Source organism: Sapajus apella, unplaced genomic scaffold (assembly GCF_009761245.1).
Source record: "Sapajus apella isolate SASKATOON/1434 unplaced genomic scaffold, GSC_monkey_1.0 scaffold71, whole genome shotgun sequence".
NCBI classification, from domain to species: domain Eukaryota; kingdom Metazoa; phylum Chordata; class Mammalia; order Primates; family Cebidae; genus Sapajus; species Sapajus apella.
Window position 1 is genome coordinate 10,430,691 of NW_022437011.1, and position 10,134 is coordinate 10,440,824.

The window sequence follows — 10,134 nt, forward strand, 5'->3', positions numbered from 1 at the left end:
CCGCGCCGGGAAAAAAAAAAAAAAACTTAATCAAAAAAAAAAAAAAAAAAAAAAAAAAAGAGAAGGATGCTGGTAGAGAGAAGAGGTAGAAGTGCAGGCAGAGAAAACAGCTTGTGCAAGAGCCTCCCCCAGGAGTAGGAGTGGGGTGGAGAAGAAAAAGAGCAGGGGCTGTTAACAAAGAGAAGGTCCCCGAAGAGGTGAGTCCAGATTGGAGAGGTATGCAGGGGTTAGACCGTATAGAGGTTAGTTGGTCACAATTCCAATTTTGAGTGTGAGGAACACGGTTTTTTATTCACTAGTGTTTCCTCACTGCCTAGTTGATTAGTGGCACTCAACATTTGGTGAAAGATTTCATCCTAAAAATAATGGGAACTCAGTTTTATGCAGAGCAAAGAAATAATGATATCTTTCTCATTTTCATCACATAAAAAATAAGAATAATGGTCATTGTGGTGAACATTCTGCAAAGCAAAAATAAAATTCTAAGGCTCATCCCAAGCATCTGAATGGACTTCCTCCTCAGCCAGGACTCTTAAAATTTAACTGGAGAGACTGTTTTAGGCCATGATGGAAAGTGGGAGTCAAACATGCCTCATTATACCTCTCTAGTGTTAACATCAACACAGACTAAGTTTGATAAGAAACATCTTACAACCTATTCTCTCTGAAGCCTAGGACTTGAAGGTTTCCTCTACAAATAAAAACTGGGGTTTTCACAATCCTTCATCTTAACCCAGACATTCCTTTACATTGATCTCAGGTCTTTAGAGAAACTCAAGCAATCGTCAACCAGAAAATTTTAAAAACCACCTATAAGCTGGAAGCTCCCCCACTGCCCCACTTTTAGTTGTCTCGCCTTTCAGTTGTCCCACAAACCAATTTCCCTTCTTCCCTCTCTTCCTCCCTCTCTCCCTCCCTCCATCCCTCTCTCCTTCCCTCCCTCTCTCCTTCCCTCCCTCTCTTCTTTCTTTTTTTTAAGACGGAGTTTCACTGTTGTTGCCCAGGCTGGAGTGCAATGGCGCAATCTCGGCTCACTGAAACCCCGGCTTCGCAGGTTCAAGCGATTCTATTGCCTCAGGCTACCGAGCAACTGGGATTACAGACACCCACCACCACGTCCGACTAATTTTCGTATTTTTAGTAGAGATGGAGTTTAGTAGATGGTTGGCCAGGCTGGTCTCGAACTCCTGACCTTAGTTGATCCACCCGCCTTGGCCTCCCAAAGTGCTGGAATTACAGACCTGATCCACCGCGCCCGGCCCATCCAATGTATTTCTTGAAATTAATTGGATTGAAGTCTCATGTCTCCCGAAAATATATAAAACGAAACTGTACCCCAACCACCGTGGGCACATGTTCTCAGGACCTCCCGAGAGCTGTGTCACGGGACTTGGTCACTCATATTTGGATCGGAATAAGTCTCTTCAAATATTTTACAGAGTTTGACTCTTTTCGTTGATAATTCAATTACACTTCAAGCGTCTTTGGCAGCGCTCATCAATGGGAGCCGCATTAATGATGAGATGGCACCGTGGCTCTTCCCGGAGCTCGGGGTTGTTTTGAACGTTCATCTAGTGCGTATTGTGGGTGGGGAAGTTGTTTGCTGAGTAGATTGTGACACTGCTGGCTTGGGACGGTAGAGGTCAGGGATGAGTAACCTTTTTTCCTAGAATTGGTAAGATGAGAAATGAATCCGAGGCGGAGCGGCGCCTCTAGCCCTCGCCCCACCCACCGTCCCCACGCTGCGTCCGCTCGCCGAGCCCCGCCCTCCCCCAAGCGCCCACCCGGCTCCTCGAGCCCTCCCCTTCTGGTCCCGCCCCGTGCTGCGGCTGCGCAGTCAGTGCCATCTTCTACGCTCCGCGGGGCTTAGTGCCCGCTGTTTCTTTGCGGCTTTCCTCCTCCGGCTCCACCATGTGGAGCCGACGGCAGGGCCGCCTTAGGCCAGTGGTCTGCGGGGTGGAGGAGCTAAGGCGCCGCGGGCGGGAGCGGGAGGCAGGTGTGGGCGGGCGAGGGAGCGCGGGGGGTATGGCGGTCGGAGATAGGCTGAGGCCGCAGGCTCGGATCCGCGGGTTCTGGATCCTGGTAGTTCTTCCCAATCTCATCTGGCTTATCTGCCCACAGTACTGCGGAAGGCGCGGAGGGAGCAGCAGCTGGTCAGCAAGAGGCTGCTGAGAGACGACGCCCCGGAGGAAGCTGGAGAGGGATGTGTGTCTGCGATCCTCGGGGAAACCGAGGTGAGGGGGCAAAGCCGGGTGCGCTGGAGTCCACGCCCGCTGGCGCTAGACTCCCGGGACTGCTTGAGGTCGGCTCCAAACCTGAACGCAATGCACTCTACACTTCTATTCCCCAGTGGGTCAAGCAAGAAACAGGAATCATCCTGCACAACTCTTTGACCCTAAACCCATCAATCCTAGTTGTTTACCTCCTAAAGAGTCTTGGAGTCTTTAACATGCCTCACCGTTGCAGCTGCCACCACCACCCCCTCTCTGGATACTACTGCAGCCTCCCGAAAGGTTACTCGCATCTATGCTTGTCAAGGTCAATACGTCCTTTAAAAACACCTTTGGAGACCAAAATCCTTCCTGTGCCCTGCAGCCTCTTCCTACCTCCAGTTTTATCAGTTTTCTCATCCCAGCCACTGTCCCCTTTTCAGTTCCTGCTACTATTTCAGTTTCTGCAAGAGTTCCTTGAGACTTTTGCGTGTCTTAAGGCCTTGGCATTGGCTACGTCTAACGTGGGTTTCTTTTGATATTCTGTCTTAACAGCCTACTTGTTTCTTGTAGAATATTAAACATTATCTAATTGCTTGTTTATTGTTATTTCTCTCAACTTTAAATGCAGGAAAGCCTAGATCATATGTTATCTGTTATCATTGAAAACCCAGTTGCCTGCACAGTATCTAGCATATAGCTAAGTGCTCAGTATTGATTGAATGAATGAATGAAAGGATTTATTCAAGCATTGGGTATCCCCCATATTTGTGTTATGTTTACATACATAGTTTACCATACACACTAAGTTGACATATATAGTTATCAACTTATTCTTAGGTCATACTATTCCATTGTGTGCTTACTTTATGCCAAGACACTGTGCTGGTCACTGAGATACACAAAGATGAAAAGATAGAGTCCCGGCTGGGCGCGGTGGCTCACGCCTGTAATCCCAGCAATTTGGGAGGCTGAGGCGGGCAGATCACCTGAGGTCGGGAGTTCCAGACTAGCCTGACCAACATGGAGAAACCCTGCCTCTACTAAAAATACAAAATTAGCTGGGTGTGGTGGCGCATGCCTATAATCCCAGCTACTCAGCAGGCTGAGTCAGGAGAATCGTTTAAACCCGGGAGGTGGAGGTTGCAGTGAGCCTGGATGGCCCACTGCACTCCAGCCTGGGCAGTAAGAGCGAACTCTGCCTCAAAAAAAAAAAAAAAAGAGAGAGAGTCCCTTTCTTTGAGGTGCTCGCAGCCAGTGAAGAAGACAGATACCATAAGGAAAGGAAACATGAGGAACAAGGAAAACTCCAAGTCTGTCAAAAAGAGCTAACTTCCCAGAGGGAATGAGGAGCAGAAATCTGAAGAGTGGGAAGCTGGAGAGAGTATCCAGGTAGAAAGAGTATCGTGCAAAAGCTCGGAAGTGTTAAAAAAAAAAACAAAAACCAAAAAACCCAGTTCGTGTTGTGTTAGCTGTTAAGAGTGTAGGTTGCATAGAGAGAATGGCTGGAGGAGTAGTTTTTGCCAGGCTGAGAGGTTTAAATATCCTTAGATATTGTTATTCTCATTTTCAGGTGAGGAAACTTAGGTTCAGGTCCCATGTGGAGTAAGTGGCAGGGCTGGTATTTGAACTCAGTTCTGATTATCTGTCCACTCCACAGCAAGGTTGGTGCTTCTTAGTCGCATTAATGTGAATGACAAGTTCTGGAGGTGGTGTGATATTGGAAGGCTCACAGGTGAAGTGGGCATTGAGAGACTTAGGACTTGCTTCCTGGCAACTATGTGTTCTCCTTTCTCTGCTCTGAGCTCCAGGTCCAGCAGCTCCTGCGGCAAGCCCAGCGGGGGACAGAGGAAAAGAGAGAGAGGGCTCTGGTCAGCCTTCGTCGAGGCTTGCAGCACCCTGAAACGCAGCAAACCTTCATCCGGTTAGTGTGGGTGGTGTGGGAGAGGTGGGAGCTGGGCCTCTGAGGGATGGACCACAAGCTAAGCCGGGCTCTGGTACTCATTTGTGTAGGCTGGAGGGCAGCATGCGGACCCTGGTCGGGCTTCTTACCAGCAACCAGGCCCTGCTGCAGCTGGAGGCGGCTCGGTGCCTGCATGAGCTCTCTCACTCGGAGCAGTCTACCGTTGCTGAGGCCTGCCTGCCAGCCACTTCCTACCTCCTCACCTACCTCTCCAGTCACAGCTCAGACTTCATAGTAAGCCCAGTGCCATCCTATCTTGTTCTTGGCGTAGATTTTAAAATTTGTGCTTTTGGGACCAGCTGGCAGGTGGGAGGAAGAAAACATGTTCCCCCTGATGCCTACAGCCATGTCTATACCCATCATCTCCCCACCCTCTTGTGAGCCTCAAGGATAGCTGCTCCAGTGTCCCCATCACCTCCCCTCCCTCAGCCTGGCATGAAACAGGCCAAGCCCAGTGCTTTTGTTGCCTATTCTCAGGAGCTGTGTCTGTATACACTGGGTAACCTGATTGTGGAGAGTGAGGCTGTGAGAAGGCAACTCCTGCCACAAGGCATTGTTCCAGCCTTGGCTGCCTGCATCCAGGTGACTCTCTTCTTCCTCCCTGGGCAACCCTTCCTTTGCTCCTCCCCACATACTCCATCTCCTTTGGTTAGGTAGCTCTAGCCTCTGTCCTGTGCCTAGGGGCTGAGTCTCTGGAGACCTTATGACTCAGCTTTCAGTCAGATCCCTATTTCCAGTCCCCCCATGTGGCTGTGCTGGAAGCTCTCGGATTCGCCTTGTCCCAGCTTCTACAGGCTAAGGAAGCTCCAGAGACGATCATCCCGTGAGTAAAATTGTCTTTAGATGGGCAGCCAGAGATGACCCACCCATTACTATAGCTCCCAGATGCCTGAATGATTTCCAAAGCTGTTGCACTTTTAACTTCATGTGTCTGGCTAGGAATGGTTGTAGGTTTGGACATTTTCCCACCTGGGAAGGGCTTTGGGTTTGGACACTTTCCCAACTGCTATAAGGGTTTGGTAAAAGCCACTGGCATCTTCGTGGTTCCTACTCACAGCCCCGTTTCTGCCAGCAGCTCCATCTTGGCCTCCACTCTCCCTCAGCACATGCTACAGTTGTTGCAACCTGGCCCAAAGCTGAACCCTGGGGTCGCTGTGGAGTTTGCCTGGTGCCTTCATTACATCATCTGCAGGTAACATAGGCCAGTTGGGAAGGTATCACAGATCTTCCCTGAGGCTGCTTCCATGACTCTCAACTCTTTGAACTTGTGTCTGGAATTGCTGTAGTGAGTTTTCATTCCTCCACTGTCCTCTCTTTTTGGAGCCTGGGAGACCCACAGACATCAGCTGTTTTTCTTTTTTTTTTTTTTTTTTTTTTTTTTTTTTGATACGGAGTCTTGCTCTGTCTCCAGGCTGGAGTACAGTGGTGCAATCTCGGCCCACTGCAACCTCCACTTCCTGGGTTCCAGCGATTCTTCCGCCTCAGCCTCCCGAGTAACTGGGACCACAGGCGCGTGCTACCACGCCTGGGTAATTTTTTTTTTTTTTTTTTTATTTTTAGTAGAGACGGGGTTTCACTGTGTTGGCCAGGATGGTCTCGATCTCTTGACCTCATGATCCGCCCGCCTCAGCCTCCCAAAGTGCTGGGGTTACAGGCGTGAGCCACCATGCCCAGCCTGTTTCTCTTCTTAAAGGTGGAATTGACTACATACATAGTGACTGCTTGCTTCCTGTTGCCCAGCCAGGTTAGCAATTCCCTGCTTATTGCCCATGGGGCTCTGTCTACTCTGGGGTTGCTGCTGTTGGATTTGGCTGAGGCTGTCCAGAGAAGTGAGGATGCAGGACTGGAGCTGGTAGGTGAGGAGAACAGGTGAAATTCTGGGAGATGTTTCCTCATACTCTGGAATGCAGGTAACCTCTTCCTCCTTTCACCTGACCCCCAATTTGTCTTTGCAGCTGGCATGCCCTGTGCTTCGATGTGTAAGCAATCTGCTAACTGAGGCAGAAGTGGAGACTGTCGGAGGGCAAATGCAGCTCAGAGATGAGCGTGTTGTGGCAGCCTTATTTATCCTTCTGCAGTTCTTTTTCCAGAAACAGCCCAGTCTGCTTCCTGAGGGCCTCTGGCTCCTCAACAACCTCACTGGTATGCACCATCTGCCCAAGCCTGGACATTTGGATAATGGGGATATTTCCTCATGGCCTAGGCTGAGGTGGGTAGGATTGGCAGGGGTGGTGGGGGAAAGCAGTTTTTTCACCCTGGTACTTCTCTTCCAGCAAACAGTCCTAGTTTCTGTACCTCCTTGCTCTCCCTGGATCTGATTGAGCCCCTCTTGCAGCTGTTGCCACTGTCTAATGTGGTGAGCGTAATGGTATGTAGTGGGGTCACTTGAATCCAAGATCTGGTAGTCAGATTGTATGGGAGAGCAGTCCTGAGCCCTCAGATATACCCTTAATTGAGAGCCAGCAGGTGGTGTGGTGTGGCCTCGGGGCCCAACCAGTCTAGGTGTGTGTCACTTAAACTGGATTATTTATCCTTGGAGAAATCAACTAACCACCTTAAACTTCAGTCTCCTCACTTATAATTGGGGACAATAATTCTCATACTCCTACAACTGCCTCATAGGTGTTGAGAACATGCATGTAGAAGAGCTTGGTATGATCCCTGGGCATGTGGTCAGCATGCCATATATTTCAGCTGTTATGATCTTTGTGTTTCATTCTTTGTAGACTATACATATGTCTGTCTGCAGGTGCTCACAGTTCTGTGCAATGTTGCAGAGAAGGGTCCTGCTTACTGCCAGAGGCTGTGGCCAGGGCCCCTGCTTCCTGCCTTACTGCAGACACTATTCTTTTCTGACACTGAAGTAGTAGGCCAGAGTTTGGAGCTGCTGCATCTGCTGTTCCTGTATCAGCCAGAGGTATAGGTTTCTGACCCACATCCCCAATCACCCTGTTCTGAAGCCACACAGTGGCTCCCTTCCTGTCTAGTCCTAACTATGGTGGTTTCTCTGGGTCTGGCTGACCTAGATAGGTTCCATGTCAGAACCTTCATCCTCTTGTGGGGAATGCACCCTCTAAAATGGGCTGACCCACGAGGCTGTGGGAATTGAGTCTTAGGACACATGTGAGACCAAGGTGTGTTGGATTTTTTTTCTTCCTTGCTCCTAGGCTGTTCAGGTCTTCCTGCAGCAATCAGGGCTGCAGGCCCTGGAAAGGCATCAGGAGGAGGCCCAGCTCCAGGATCGTGTGTATGCTCTCCAGCAGGCAGCTCTTCAAGGGTGATCTTCTGTGTTACTCATTCCCCTCTCTTAACCTCAAGCTTCTTTGTCCAGTAGAGATGTCCAGTAAATCTCCTTTGGAGATTTAGGACCATAATGAGGTCTCATGCACTCTACTCCCACACCTAAGCCAAGACCTTTGGGTCCCAGCTTCTCCTCTTTCACTCAGCACTATCTAGGCAGGAGGACCAAAGGGGACTCAGTGTAGTCTACTTATTCTGGGGCCCCAGAATCCCTACCCGCCCCCCCACTTCATTTTTGCTTCAGCAGCTGGTAGCCTTTGATGAGACAGAATAAAATTTTATTTTTATATTAAACTACTTTGCCTCAGTGGTTGCACAGTAAGGGGTAGAGGACAGATGAAGACAAGAACACCCTGAAAAAATATTTTACAGCACAAGCTTTATATGGAATAAGAGAACACATTTTTTTCACATTACACTAAGTCCATCAGAGCCCAGGCTCTGGGGCTGTTGCCCTTAATCCTCGGTGGAGGTTTCAGGCTTTACCACTTAGCACATTCTCCAGGGCTCTGGTTACCTCATCAGCACTGAAGTTGTTCAAAGAGACATTCTTCTCTTGGCCAAATGCTGAGGAGAGAGAGGGAGGTGTCTAAGTATCTATTCTGCACCGTGGAGGCTACCAAAGTGAAATAAAAGGTCTTTATCTTACAATCTTGTTAAGATGGGAAGAGTACATTTGGTATGCCTAGAATTAATACAATGGGTCTCAAACACATCTAGGAAGCCCAAGTAAATAGGATTTTGGCTGATTCTGGATAGCCACAATGGGTTGTTTCAGGGAAGCTTTAGGGGGCACTATAGGCATTTATAGTTAACTACTGTGAGCAGTGTATTGCATGGGGTGCCCATTCCCTAGGTGCCCATATGCTAGCTCACGTAATACCCAGCACAATACACTGAAGTTACTCGTATCTATCTCCTCTTGTAGTCTACTGTCTTTTGGGAGGAGCTTTTATTCCTCCTCCAATTATTAATGCATGGCATCCTACAGATGTCTACTGTAGGAACCAATCTGCTTAAGGTGCTCAGTCTCCTCCACCTTCCCCCTGACATTTCCAGGGCACCATATAGTTAAAAGCTGTGATTAAAATCCTGTTATTCAGTATGTATAAATATTTATTGCATACCTACAATGTGTTAGGCAACATGATAGGAAAATTTCATTTTGCAATATATTGGAATAGGGTAATATAAAAAGGAGCTAGAAGCAGTAACATAAATGACCAGAATAATAACCTGAATAAGGAGCCAGCCATGCCAGTCTTAGAGAGGTAAATGCATTCTAGAAAAGGGGAATAAATGTAAAGGCTCAATCCTGTTATATCCTAGCTGCATTACTTTAGATAGGTTCCACAAGGTTTTGATTCCATTTTTTTTCTAATCTCTACAATGAGAAAAGAAGAACACGCTTCCTCATGACAAATGAAGATTAAATGAGGCTGGGCCCGGTGGCTCACACCTGTAATCCCAGCATTTTGGGAGGCGGACGCACGGGGATAACGAGGTCAGGAGACCATCCTGGCCAACATGGTGAAATCCCGTCTGTACTAAAAATACAAAAATTAGCTGGGCCTCGTGGCCCGTGCCTGTAATCCCAGCTACTTGGGAGGCTAAGGCAGGAGAATAGCTTGAATCAGGGAGTCGGATGTTGCAGTGAGCCGAGATCGTGTCACTGCATTCCAGCCTGACAACAGAGCAAGACTACGTCTCAAAAAAAAAAAGGATGAAGAGAGATTAATGAGTTAGGCAGGGAAGCACTCAGCACAGGGCCCAGTTCTAAGTGCTAAAAATTACTGAGATTCTCACACTATCTGGACTGACAATGACTACAAGTTATTTGAACGAAACTATATTGACTAGCTTCTCTACTATCAGAAACCCATTCTCAGCTACAGAAACGTCAGTTCTTGGTCCCTACGCAGGACTCGGTCAGCCTACATACTTATGTTGCCTGGGATACAAGGCATCATATAACCCTGAGAATATAAATTTCTTCATGGCAACAAGATCAACAGCAAGGCTAAGTCGGAGTTCTAGTTTCTCCACGGGGTTCCGCACGACCTTGGGCAGTCCCTTCTCCTCTCAAACCCTTGTTCCCCTACCGGAGCCCCATACCCCTGGTGTCTCGCACTCACCGTAGCGGGCCCAGAGTTTGGGCTGCACATCCGAGCACTCGCGGATTAGAATGGGTAGGTCGGGATTCGCCTTCTTCAGCTCCACATAGCGTTTCTCAATGAAGTCCCTGCAGGGCCGGAGAGCGCCGCGCTTGCTGTGGGCGCGCGCGGGCTTCCCCGATTTCAGGGAGGTCGAGGTCGTGACCCCGGCGTCCGCAAGCCCGCCCGCCTCACCACGCCGCGCCTCACCTGACGCCCTGGCTACCGGGCGATCGCTGACATAAGTGGATGCGAATCTCTCGCAGGGCCAGCTTTGCCCCGAGTCCTCGACTCGCTGCGGCCGCCGCCATCTTGGGTAATGCCGAAGTGCCAAGTGCCAGGTCTTCCGGCCAAGTTCTCCGGTTGGACCAATCGTGGACCCTCCAGCCTAGGCCGAAGGCTGGATGACGCAGGGGCGGGGTAAAGCTTAGCCAATGATATACAAGTATTGTAGGACCGCTGCGAGACCAATTTCTTTGCGCGCAGGGTTGGTCAGAGGCAAAAACAG

The 10,134-nt window shown here is 49.2% G+C and overlaps 2 protein-coding genes across 9 annotated transcripts; one reads left to right on the top strand and one right to left on the bottom strand.

Annotated features, from left to right (window-relative positions):
• Nucleotides 1–1,816: 1,816 nt before the first annotated feature.
• On the top strand, nucleotides 1,817–7,767 carry TMCO6 (transmembrane and coiled-coil domains 6). Of its 7 annotated transcripts, none has more exons than XM_032250457.1 (12): nucleotides 1,817–1,996; nucleotides 2,122–2,234; nucleotides 4,022–4,134; nucleotides 4,224–4,407; nucleotides 4,651–4,755; nucleotides 4,911–4,996; nucleotides 5,246–5,365; nucleotides 5,914–6,025; nucleotides 6,129–6,315; nucleotides 6,447–6,541; nucleotides 6,923–7,090; nucleotides 7,341–7,767. In XM_032250457.1, the coding sequence occupies exons 1-12, from the start codon at nucleotides 1,912–1,914 to the stop codon at nucleotides 7,452–7,454; spliced, it is 1,482 nt and encodes a 493-aa protein (XP_032106348.1). In that variant the 5' UTR covers nucleotides 1,817–1,911; the 3' UTR covers nucleotides 7,455–7,767. The 7 variants fall into 7 exon arrangements, with proteins under 7 accessions (XP_032106348.1, XP_032106349.1, XP_032106345.1 ...); XM_032250458.1 differs by having other exon boundaries at nucleotides 5,249–5,365; XM_032250454.1 differs by having other exon boundaries at nucleotides 1,823–1,996; nucleotides 4,016–4,134.
• A 66-nt stretch (nucleotides 7,768–7,833) lies between these two features.
• Nucleotides 7,834–10,134, bottom strand: NDUFA2 (NADH:ubiquinone oxidoreductase subunit A2). Of its 2 annotated transcripts, none has more exons than XM_032250473.1 (3): nucleotides 9,837–10,134; nucleotides 9,609–9,715; nucleotides 7,834–8,040 (listed from the first exon to the last, which is right to left on the bottom strand). In XM_032250473.1, the coding sequence occupies exons 1-3, from the start codon at nucleotides 9,935–9,937 to the stop codon at nucleotides 7,949–7,951; spliced, it is 300 nt and encodes a 99-aa protein (XP_032106364.1). In that variant the 5' UTR covers nucleotides 9,938–10,134; the 3' UTR covers nucleotides 7,834–7,948. The 2 variants fall into 2 exon arrangements, with proteins under 2 accessions (XP_032106364.1, XP_032106363.1); XM_032250472.1 differs by having other exon boundaries at nucleotides 7,836–8,040; nucleotides 9,609–9,742; nucleotides 9,837–10,125.